The sequence below is a fragment of the Pelobates fuscus genome, chromosome 3 (genome assembly GCF_036172605.1).
Source record: "Pelobates fuscus isolate aPelFus1 chromosome 3, aPelFus1.pri, whole genome shotgun sequence".
NCBI classification, from domain to species: domain Eukaryota; kingdom Metazoa; phylum Chordata; class Amphibia; order Anura; family Pelobatidae; genus Pelobates; species Pelobates fuscus.
Window position 1 is genome coordinate 199,741,066 of NC_086319.1, and position 12,717 is coordinate 199,753,782.

Below are 12,717 nucleotides of genomic sequence, written 5' to 3' on the forward strand. Positions count from 1 at the left end.
ACAGCCACACAAAAAAGGGGAGGGCTTGCAAAGGCTTTAAACAAGGAATCTGCAGCTGTTTTAAGCTGTTTTAGATATGACCTCAATGAAAATAATGCATGATTAAATGTATGCATGTTTCCATTGATTGTCACTTAGTTACATACACTCAAAAGAGACATGTGTCCATCAAGTTCAGCCTTCCTCAGATTTGTTTTTGCTGTTGATCCAAAAGAATGCAAAACAACCCAGTTTGAAGCACTCTAGGGAAACAATTCCCTCTTGACCGCAGAATGGCAGTCAGATTTATCCTTGGATCAAGAAATTATTACCCTACATTACCCTAAAAATACTGAACGGTGATTTTGTGTTTTTCATTTTATTTGTGCAGTGGAATGAGATCAACTAAGATTACTCTAAAGAAGCATCATGCAGAACAATCATTTTCATTTGAAAAATATTTGAACAAATTAAATCATATGGAGGTTGCAAAATCACAATGTACAAACATGAGTAACTAAAAATTCATAATTATTGAACTTGAAAAGACAACTTTTGCAGTTCTCACTGGTGACAATTGATAGAAATATATATGGAATTTTGTTTTATGTAAAATTACAGTCAACCTGTTGTTAACTAATTATAAAGGGTCCTAAGGCATTTGCCTGTATAGAAAACCCCTCTTTAAGTCTTTTGAAGAGGCTCGGAATAGTTCTATTAAGCAGTGACACAAATTATACCCAGGCTATTATAAGCCACCAGCAGTACTGTGTGTCTGAAATCATTGAATCTTGTTCCAAATTGCACCCTCTGAAATATTTCATGAGAAGTCTGAACATAATGTTCCTGAATTGCCTTTGTCTTTCTGCAGGACGAACACTCGGCTCAGGGGCGTTTGGTAGGGTGGTTGAAGCTACAGCTCATGGATTAGGACATGCCCAGTCTACCACAAAAGTAGCCGTGAAGATGCTTAAATGTGAGTTGTCAAGCAAGAAAGACCACTTGACATTCTAATTTGTTATTAACTATATAAATAATAAAATAATAATATTAACAATAATTAAGAAATAAGGTTCAAAAGATAATTAAATTCTTCCCCCCGAGGATTGTATCTGGAGGTGGGAAGTGTGACAAAATGTACAAATTCACAGAAATGTTTGGGAGGAAATAAATCCGTAAAGCATGTAAGTGCTAAATTAAACAGATACATGAATTTAGTGTAAAATAACATTCTTATTTTGCTTCATTGCCATTTCAAAATGTTTATTAGTAATTTATTTTAGATTACCAGCTCATCTTTTTTTTTTTTTTTTTTTTTTGCAGCAACAGCAAGAAGTAGTGAAAAACAGGCTCTCATGTCCGAGCTGAAGATTATGAGCCACCTCGGCCCACACATTAACATTGTCAACTTGTTGGCAGCTTGTACTAAAGGAGGTGTGTATTTATTGGTTTTTCCTTTTTTCTGTGTAATTCAAAATGCTAATATGCAAGTTATATTTTTTTTCACTCACCTACAAGTATTGAGTATTTTGAAATAGTTATTGCCACATGATTTAGGTTAGCTTAGAGTTACTCCATCATCAAAAATATTATTTACACTATGATATAGTGCTATAAATACAGTGTATGCATGCCCAGTGCTAATACTTGTAGATTATGCTAGCTGTAGTGTACCTATAATCTTAATTTTAGTAACAAGAGAAGGCTTAATTTTAGAAACAAGAGAAGACTTAATTTAGTAAGCGCCACAGCAGCACCAAAATAGAAAACATTAACCAATCAGAAAAGGCACAGCAGGCAATATAAGCCCCAAACAAAACAGGCACCTGCTCTTTCTTTTGTGTGAATGAGACAATTAACCCCTTAACGCTGGATGTCGGACCGGGTCCGTTATGCTCGGGAAGCACTTAAGTTTAAGTTTTATTTTTTTTTAGCCCTCAGGGGTTAAATTTATTTTATTTCAAATATTTTAAAATGATATATTTAGCTAGCTGGGGTGGGTGAAAGTTTAAAAAGTGTTTTAATAAATTTTATTTACAAGTTTTACAAAAATCCCACCCCCCCCCTTACCCAGTCCTAATAAATATTAACCCCTTCCCTGCCAGTTGATCACTGTCTACAGTGATCAAAATACAGATCACAGTATTATACTGTGATCTGATTTTTTTTAAAACATTTTTTAAACCCCTGAGGGTTAACTTTTTTTTTTAACCCTCAGGGGTTCAATTTATTTCAATAATTAATTTAAATTTTAATTTTGCTAGCTGGGGTGGGTGGGAGTTATGGGAAACTGGGGAATTTACTATTAGTGCTGCTTCCTATAATCCTATACATATTATGTATGTAACGGAACCGCTGGCACCCCGACCGGGTACCTTCCGCTGACGGATGCTCCTAGTGCTTTCCGAGGACTCCAAGCACTCTGCCGGACACCATAACCACTGCAGACCCCACGAACCGCCGCAGCTTGGTTGGGGTCTCGCCTTCTCCACCTACTCTGGACCCAAGACCAGGGTCCAGCTTCCAGTAGGTTGACCTCTCCGAATTCCAGAGAGCAGGAACAGGAACAAGCTCTTAGCAGAGCTTAGTGATTATACCCTGGGGAGTATAGTGATTATAGCAATCCCCAGAGTGTAGTTCTCCAACCCGCCAAACATGAGCCAAAACTTCATGAAGGTACAAGATGATCTCCACTCAAGGCTGTCTTTAACGCGGGGCAAACGGGGCAGCTGCCCCAGGCCCAGTTGCTCCTGGGGGGCCCAGAGCAGCTGCTCCGTGGGCCCCGCGATTTGCGCTGCCCCCATGGACCGGGCGGTGTGGCTGCACAGAGCCGCACCGGCCCGCACACTAAGGAGGCCCCCCAGGTGGCCCATGCACTAAGGGCCACCCAGGGAGCATGTGTGAGCAGGGGCCCGGTCGGGCGCTGTGACATTTAAACAGCGCGACCGGGCCCCTTCCTGTACCGGCTGGGAGGAAGTGACCTCCCGACGGAAATCACAGCCGTGCGGGAGGAGAATGGCAGGAAGAGGGGAGTTCCAGAGGAGAACTCCCATCTGCCTCACCCTGCCACTGGACCAGGGAAACCACCCTCCAGAAAAAGGTAAGAACCTGGAGGGTGGCTAAATGTATGCTTGTGTGTAATTATGCCTGTGTGTGTCAGTATGTCTGTCTGTGTATGTCAGTATGCCTGTGTGTGTGTGTGTGTCAGTGTGCCTGTGTCAGCATGTCTGTGTGTGTGTGTCAATACGTCTGTCAGTGTATGTGTGTGTGTATGTCAGTAGGCCTGTGTGTTTCAGTATGTCTGTCTATGTATGTCAGTATGCCTGTGTGTGTGTGTGTCAGGTTGCCTGTTTGTGTGTGTCAGCATGTCTGTGTGTGTGTGTCAATACGTCTGTCAGTGTGTGTGTGTGTATGTCAGTAGGCCTGTGTGTGTCAGTATGTCTGTCTATGTATGTCAGTATGCCTGCGTGTGTGTGTCAGTGTGCCTGTGTGTGTGTGTCAATACGTCTGTCAGTGTATGTGTCTGTGTGTGTCAGCATATCTGTCAGTGTATGTGTCTGTATGTGTATGTATGTCTGTGTGTGTGTCATTATGTCTGCCAGTATATATTTGTGTCAGTGTATGTGTGTGTCAGTATGTATCTGTGAATGTTTTAATGTCTGTCTGTGTGTATGTGCCAGTATGTCTGTCTATGTGTATGTCAGTATGCCTGTGTGTGTGTCAATACATCTGTCAGTGTATGTGGCTGTGTGTGTCAGTATATCTGTCAGTGTATGTGTTTGTGTGTATGTCAGTATATCTGTCAGTGTATGTGTCTGTGTGTGTATGTATGTATGTCTGTGTGTGTGTCAGTATGTCTGCCAGTATATATTTGTGTGTCAGTATGTATCTGTGAATGTTTTAATGTCTGTGTCTGTATGTGCCAGTATGTCTGTCAGTGTGATTGCGCATTGGGCGTAATTGGGGGGAGGGATGGGAGGGGCAGGGCCCAGGGGGCCCAAGAAAATGCATTGCCCATGGTCCTAATCATATTATAGACGGCCCTGTCTCCACTTTTAATGACTAACACTGGCTTTTATGCAAGTCCCCATGCAAGGGGACATCCCACAGGGTGGGACACAGTACAACCAATCATTTACAGGAAAACCGTAAAACACACCCAGCACACACATACAATCCCACCCCTCTGCCTGTGATATAATTACTGCACACAATGGGTTAATGTAATTTATCACAGGCAGGAAAAATACACTTTTTATACATACACTGTAACTTTAAAATATGCATCATATTCACATAAAACATACATATTCAGAATCAGCATACTTTAAATATAAACGTAACCAAAAATCATACAAATCCCTCCAGTACATAAAAAGTTAGGTTGAAGTCCTTTATGACCGACCGCCAGCACATTTTCCTGCCCAAAACAGTTCCATAGATTTGGGCTGTGCGGCCGGTCAATTTTATGCAGAAAAAGGACTAAGTCCCATTCGAACATGCGTTCGAATTGCCGAACGGACTTAGTCTCTGCAGCTGAAAGTTCAGTGTAGGAGAAGGTAAGGGTCAGCGGTGTTCGGTGAAATGTGTAGCCGATTTCAGTTCCATGAATTTGGCTACACACACCGCTGACATCGTTCGAATGAACAAAGATGTCCGCCGCCACATGTTCGTTTGCACGAACTGCGGCCACCCTGCGGTCAGCAATTTACCTACAGCAGGCTCCCAGCCTGGGAGGTAAATTGCATGCACACTTCCACTTCTATGTGGTCTGCCTGTGTGGTACTTGGTAAAAACGTATCTATGTATATGTCACATCATTGTGCTGCAATCACATTAGGAATTTCCCCGTAGGCAAGCATTGTATAATGCTTTTCTATAGGGTTTTGGGTAACGCTGGATGTAGTCATTCAATGCGTGAGGACACCCAGCATCATTTAGCAGACTAAAAGTCGGCTAAGGACCCAGAAGTACCTCTAGTGTCTGTCTGGTAGACAGCTACTAGAGGTGGAGTTAACTCTGCAAGGTAATTATTGCAGTTGATCAAAAACTGCAATAATTGCAATTGCAGGACTAAGGGGCCTGGTACTCTGCACCCAGACGACTTCAATAAACTGAAGTGGTCTGGGTGCCTACAGTGTCTCTTTAGTAAAAGAAGACTAAGCAAAATATGAAGTCTTCTGTCATGTATGAATATTATTAAATCTCTTCAGCTATTTTTTGATGACCTACACCTTCCTTACATATAAAGATCCTTAACAAGTGATAGGCCATTTAGTACGCATTTCGTCATCTCTAAATTGCTGAATTCTGAAATGTAATATTATTATTATTTATAAAGCGCCAACAGATTCTGCAGCGCTGTACAATGGGTAAATATTTAGATTGGCCTAATCCTATGATTGGATCTTGTCATCACAAACTTGTGGCAGCCTTTTTTATCAGTAACTCTTTACTTGAATTGAGAGTGACCAATCCACATCGAAACGTTACCGAATGTTTGATACAATTCTATGTGATTCTTGATGCAGAGACTTTTTAAAACAAGAGTGCCTAAAATGTTAACCTCCTGCAGATATTTTTAGTTTAACAGTATTTGGAGGGCAATGTCGGGCAGTAAGTGTTCCAATTATTTGTTAAATGTTTGTATATTTCAACTTGAAAATACATGTTTTGAGTATGCTTATTTTCCTTATTTGATTAGACAAAGTTCTTTTTTACTAGGACCCATATATATTATAACTGAGTACTGTCGATACGGAGACCTTGTGGATTACTTGCATCGCAACAAACATACCTTCCTCCAGTACTATGCAGATAAAGGAAGAAAAGAAGCTGAAATCTATAGCAATACCTCAACTGGGGAAAGAAAGCAGAGGTGACTTTTTTTTACTGTCATGCAGCACGTAGATAGATTGGGGGAGATTTATCAAAGTGTTCTGAAAAGCAATTGTAATCTCTAATATGTTCGTATTTAAGTGTTCTAAAATGGTATCAAAATGTTTGCTTTTCTCTACTTAAATTATGCTATTTCAGAAAATACTAAAAACATGCATAGTGCATAAAAAAAACAAGTGAAACAGAACAATTTTCTGACAGAAAAGGTAATGGAAGAAGTGATACATTTGTTATGTTGCCCCAAAAAATGGCGTACATGCAAAAATTATGGTTAGGACGTAAAACACTTTGATAAATCTCCATCATTGCTTTCAAAATGGCAGTTATATGCACTGAACAAAATTATAAACGCATCACTTTTGTTTTTGCCCCCATTTTTCATGAGCTGAACTCAAGGATCGACAAAGACTTTTTTTATGTACACAAAAGGCCTATTTCTCTCAAACATTGTTCACAAATCTGTCTAAATCTGTGTTAGTGAGCACTTCTCCTTTGCTGAGATAATCAATTCACCTCACAGGTGTGGCATATCAAGATGCTGATTAGACAGCATGATTATTTCACAGGTGTTCCTTAGAGTTGCCTTTTATTGTAGCCAGCCTAAGGCACACCTGTGCAATAATCATGCTGTCTAATCAGCATATTGATGTGCCACACCTGTGAGGTGGATGGATTATCTCGGCAAAGGAGAAGTGCTCACTAACACAGATTTAGACAGATTTGTGAACAGAATTTGAGAGAAATAGGCCTTTTGTGTACATAGAAAAAGGCTTAGATCTTTGAGTTCCGCTCATGAAAATTGGGGGCAAAAACAAAAGTGTTGCATTTATAATTTTGTTCAGTGTATGTCCAATGGCAGATTCAACAAAAATCAAAGCATTTTATGAGCTCTACTACATATTCCCCAACTCCGGCGTCCAGAGAATCAGTGGGAGGGAGGTAAAGCGGGCAGGCCAGTGACACATTTTGCATCACTGCTCTGAGGCCGGTCCGCCTTGGTTAATGCGAGGTCTGCTTGGCATAAATGCATGCCATACTGCCTCTCCATCATGCAGGCCGGCCCTCTGAGGGCAGACCCTGCAGGTAGCAACTCCTAGTGCCCTAATGACAGCACAAGCATGTCTAATATGATTGCTATGACTGTTGGGGAAAGTTCCCTGGTGTCCCAAAAGTGGGACAGCAGGGATCTAAGGCGGGCGGTGGGACAGGACCCTAAAATCGTAACTGTCCCACCACATTCAGGCTTATTGGAAGGCAATATAGGACTTCAAATGATTATAAATTTATCTGGCCACAGTGGCTCAAAAATCCTTCCAGGGGTATTTATATTGCATTCCTTGTAATGGACCAGTGAGGCAACAAGATCAGTGCTTCAGGTAGTATAGACTTCGCTGCTGATACTCCCTTGCTGGTGCAATGACTGCTAGTTACACATGTGTTTTGTAAATTATAGTATATATATATATATATATATATATATATATATATATATATATATATATATATAAATAATTTTAATTACAATGCAATATAAAAAAACTGAAAACACAGGAAATATATATTTGTTTAGCTATTTTGTGAAATGCATTTGTTTTCAAAAAGAATATAATACTGCAATGAGAGGAGAATATGAGCTTCTCATTTTTTTTATCTGTGATATTTTGGTCTATCTTTTGAAATCTGTTTTATTTTTCTTTTATAAGCTTTTTGCAGTAAGATTATGTTCAAGAAATGATAAATGTACAGAAGTGCTTTCCAGATTAGGGCGATTGATAGATATGCCTTCTTTACCAAAATGCAATATGATGTGAGAGTAATCCATCCCTTTCAGGGCTTCTTTAGATGTAACTGATTTCATGCATTGACCATTCCATATAAAAGTTTTTGTCTGAAAGAATATACAATTATTAACAGTATGAGTCTTTCAAACAAACATCTTAACATTTCCTATTCACAAAGAGTCTTTTGAAATTCTTCTATGAGAAACTTTCCTTCACCTAGAGATTTGTGCGCACACAGTCTGACTGAGGTCTGTACTGGCATGTTAAAGACATTTTAAAACTACAATTGGGGTCTCTGCAAATAGTCTCCCTCTCCCTTCCCACAGTCTACATCAACATTTGTAGGTCCAACATTATGGCTGTATTTAGGAGAGAGAAAGGATCTTGAGCCTTCTTTTAGTTCGAAACTATCGGGGGAAATATCAACTTAAAAACAGGTCTTAATGCAATCCTTAAACTCATAATATTGAGCTTGATAGGTTTGCAACAGGAGGTTAAAAAACAAAACACTGGTAACATTTCAGGCTTTTGTATCAAATGAAAGTTGAGGGATTTAAAGGACCACTATAGTGCCAGGAAAACATACTTGTTTTCCTGGCACTATAGTGCCCTGAGGGTGCCCCCACCCTCAGGGACCCCCTCCCGCCGGGCTCTGGGGAGAGGAAAGGGGTTAAAACGTACCTTTCTCCAGCGCCGGGCGGGGAGCTCTTCTCCTCCGATCCTCCTGAATGCGCGCACATTCAGCCGGTCTAGCAATGCTTTCCTATGGACGCTTGCGTGCTCTCACTGTGATTTTCACAGTGAGAATCACGCAAGCGCCTCTAGCGGCTGTCAATGAGACAGCCACTAGAGGCTTTGAGGGCTGGATTAATCCATTTATAAACATAGCAGTTTCTCTGAAACTGCTATGTTTATAAAAAAAATGGGTTAACCCTAGCTGGACCTGGCACCCAGACCACCTCATTAAGCTGAAGTGGTCTGGGTGCCTAGAGTGGTCCTTTAAACTGTCAAGTGTTTAATGATGCTAATAGGTGACAGGTATGTCATCAACCTTTTATGTTCCACGTGGACATTACAATGTGGGAGTTTCTTTAAAAATAGTTAAAAACAGACATTTGGGGAATTGTATTCATGGTTAATTAACAATTATCAATTTTTCTTTATATTGCAGTTTATTTGCACATAATTTGGGCTGATTGATACGGAATCATTGCTTGCACATGTTATTAATTCGGGGGTGGGGGGAAGGGGTTGAGCCCACACACTTAAAAATATTTTGAGTATTGATTAGTTGTTAGAAAAGTATATAATCACTTATTCATGCCTGGTCTATTTGTCTATGCCAGTGTAAACATCAATCCAGATAGTTGATGGTGTGTAGCAGACAGCAGCTTGCATTCCTCCTCACAATTATTGCAGTTAAGGACCTGGTTTAACAATTGTTTCTGGATTTTTTGGAGTCTTACAGTAAGTGTTGGTTTAAGTTTCCACCTTCGATTGCTACAATTCTGGAATGGTTTATGGTTTTTACAGTGATTTCTGCAATCCTGGATCTTGGTTAAACCACACATGGGTCGGGCACACTTTGCTGACGCATGATGAACTGTCTGGCATGTGCGGTCATAGACAGTCTGGCATGATGTAGTCCAGTTCTAGTAATCTTGGGACAGTTTACAGTGTTAGTTACTTGAAATCAACAGATCCCTAACACAATCACAAGCTGAGTGCTAGAAAAGCAGTTTTCTGGACCAATCTCTGCCTGACAAATAGTTAAATATAGCTAACAGTAGATTTATTTGTGTTTATCTCAATTTGTGTGTATTATATACCTATGTAAATATATATTTCATTATCTGCCCAGTATTCCAATGGGGAAATCATGCTTCCAAGCCACATACTGAACAGTGGATGAGCTCATCCATGATTAACTTCTGTAATTCATACTTTGACTGACCATGTTATACATGGGCCTCTGATTTCTGGGCCGGGTCAGGACATATGTGTCCTGGTATTCCTGATCTTAGTGGATGTTATCAAACAGCAGCTGCTATTTGCAGGTGCCACTATTTTAATGCCGTAATTTCCAGATAATTATATTGCTGGAGAGGAGCTGAAGAGACACAAAGAGCACTTTTATAGTGTGCTGCTCGGGAGTGTAACTTCCACCCATTGGACCAGGACACACATTGCTACCTTCAGATTAACGGGACACTAATCCAACCCAACAATCTTGGCCCAAACCCGAACCCTAGTTCCAGGACCAAACTGACCATCAAGGCTAAGGAGAGAGTACAAACAGATGTGTGAGATGGTTACAGACACAGACACTATACATCCATTCCAGGCTCTCTCCCTGGTTTGGAAACACAGCTAAATATCCAGTGCAGCTGAGATGCTTACAGTCAGCATAGACTCAGCAGCACAATTTAGTGCAGTGATAGCACAGCATACCCAGAACACAGAGCACCCCTGCAGCTTGAACTCTGATTCTGAATTATTGGGGGAAGAGAGTTGTATTCCTTTTCGTGTGTGTGTGTGTTTGTGTGTGTGTGTGTATATATATACCGTATATATATATATATATATATAAACCCATGGAAAAATACCAGCACCCCAGGATTTGGTGAGTAAATTCTTCTTTATTCTAACAAATCCAAATAGTCAACATTTCAGCTCTTAATCAGAGCTTTCATCGGGACAATATTTTTAGTTGGAGTGCAGGAGTTTTGGATTTATTATATAGAAAAGTAAGTGTCATCCACTTGTTCAACTCCAGTTTCCATGCCTTATATGTAAAAGTCACTTATTACCAGCAAGTAAATAACACTGTGTAGGTCCTGAGAAATGTAGAAATGTCTCCAGAACCCTGAGATAGTATTATATATTTCCCAAATACTTCCGTTACAATTATCTATCGCTTATATCACATATTTGTTGCAACCCCATGCTCGTACATTTTGGCATCACACTTATGATGCTGACCAATTAGTTTATGTGGCTCCCTGTTTAACCCCACCCCAGAATCAAGACCTGCCATGGTTTTGGTGCCCAGTAGCAAGTTCCTGTTTTGTCTTATTTTCTGGAATTTTGTCCTTAGCTAGTGTCACGGTGCCTCATCGGCACCTCAGTGTGACCGCACCTGATCGGTACAGTCACACTATCGCAGTGCCTGATCGGCACCACAGTGTGATTGGCGTGATCGCACTAAAGGAGAGGTAGAGGTTACTCACCTCACCCCCAGAGCCTCGCCCTCCATGCTGTTTGTGGATCGGCGGCTGGGTACAGCGTTGGGAGGGCCGCCGGCCGCTGCAAGACTGCGCTAATTAATAACGCTGCCCACAATTACGTCACTAGTGACGTGAACGTGCATGAGGCATCACGTTTTCGCAACGCACGCACGTTCTTGGGTCATGGGACCCAAATCAGCCAATGGCAGGATTTACTGGTATTTAAATCTAAACCTGCAGTTGTCCAGTGCCCTGTCATGGTTTCCTTACTGTTGGTTATCCAAGAGTGTGTTCCTGATTCTGATTATTGGTTTTTGATCTTGGCTTGACTTGACTTCCCCTATTTCTGGTATCCTTGACCCTCTGGCTTTGTTCTTTCCGTATTTGTTCCTTTTTGAATTCCTGACCTCAGCTCGTGACTGTTTATTCTATTATGTTAAATCCGGCCATTCTAAGGCCCGGTAATACGTTGTTACTGTTTGTATTTGTTACGTGTTTTACTGAATTCTGCATGTTGGGCCACTGGTTCGTCCTGACAGCTAGTTTCTCGATTTTCTGTACCTCTGTAATTTTTCATTATGAGGAAAAATTGAATGAAAGACATTACCACCCGTGCAATACATTATTTAAAAACATGATCTACCCAGTGAAATAACAATGGTTGCTCCCATTGATTCTGTCACTCTACTGATGTGTCAGGAGAGGGGATGTATAAACATGCAGTGAGATGTTCTCTCCCAGCTATTCTCCTGGCATATCACTAAAGTGAGTGGGGTTGGATTAAGGATAGCTAAAAATATCACCTGCTGCTCAAGAACATAGTGCCCACACATCTAAATTTGTTTACATGTTTCAAAATGGCAGAATTTGTGGGAGCTACATTCCTAAGCAGGAGCTGCTCTTTTACAGCTTTCCTGAATTCAGCTTTACACAAGAGAACTATTTATTTGAATAGAATGACATAAAACATATATAGCAGTAATTGTTTGGTTTTCTGTTTGAGAAGCATAAAGAATTTGAAAGAAGCCACCTTTGGTGTCTGTTGTATAAAACAAATATTCTGTATTTCTCTTCATCTTACCAAGTCAGGGTACTTCCTCCTAATTTGTGTGAATAAAAGTGGATGCTCTGATAAGTCTAGACAATAATATATAGTTAAGGCCTTGTGATACCCAGGTGTGAATTTCATAAGATGATTCTCCCCAGCAAGTAGAATATTCCCCAAACATGAGCCTAGACTTCATGAAGGGTGTAACAGGAATAACTTTTATTGATGCCACACTGGCTTTTATGAGAAATCCTCCTGCAAGAGGACCTCCCACAGTAAATAAAGACAATAACCAATCAACATACAGATTTACAGTAACCCCTGCTCTCTCTCTGTCTGGGAGATATTGAGATAAGTCAAGGAATAATCCAATTATCTCCAGGTAGAGGACACACAATTTTCCCAAAAGTTAGAACACCCCTTTCCACACAAGGTATCCCCACAACAGTTCCACAAATTCAGCGTGTGCGGTTGGTCAATTCAGAAAAAGGCCTAAAACTAATAAAAGTCCCGAATGGATCCTCCTGGCTTATAGGAGTGATTGCTCCCCTTGTCCGTATGAACAAAACTACCGAATGGCGCTCTCCTGGCTGTTCGGCAACTAAAGGAAGCAGGCGTTCGGTAGTTTCAGTAGCGGTGGTTTGGGAGGCCGAGTGTCCAATTTTAGTTCCAGATACTCGACGACCAAGTCCGCTGCCTCCTTTCGTGCAAACAAGATGGCTGCCGTTTTCTGTTCCACATGGCATTCGGCTATACGAACAGCGGCCGCCAAGAGAGCGCTTAA

At 40.8% G+C, this 12,717-nt stretch overlaps 1 protein-coding gene across 1 annotated transcript in view; it reads left to right on the forward strand.

Moving 5' to 3' along the window:
• The window catches only part of PDGFRB (platelet derived growth factor receptor beta), a 145,305-nt gene that overhangs the window by 119,345 nt on the left and 13,243 nt on the right, over positions 1 to 12,717 (forward strand). The window contains exons 13-15 of the mRNA XM_063447897.1: positions 851 to 955; positions 1,303 to 1,413; positions 5,704 to 5,857. Of these exons, the coding sequence (XP_063303967.1) occupies positions 851 to 955; positions 1,303 to 1,413; positions 5,704 to 5,857 (370 nt within the window). The remainder of the gene's footprint in view (positions 1 to 850; positions 956 to 1,302; positions 1,414 to 5,703; positions 5,858 to 12,717) is intronic.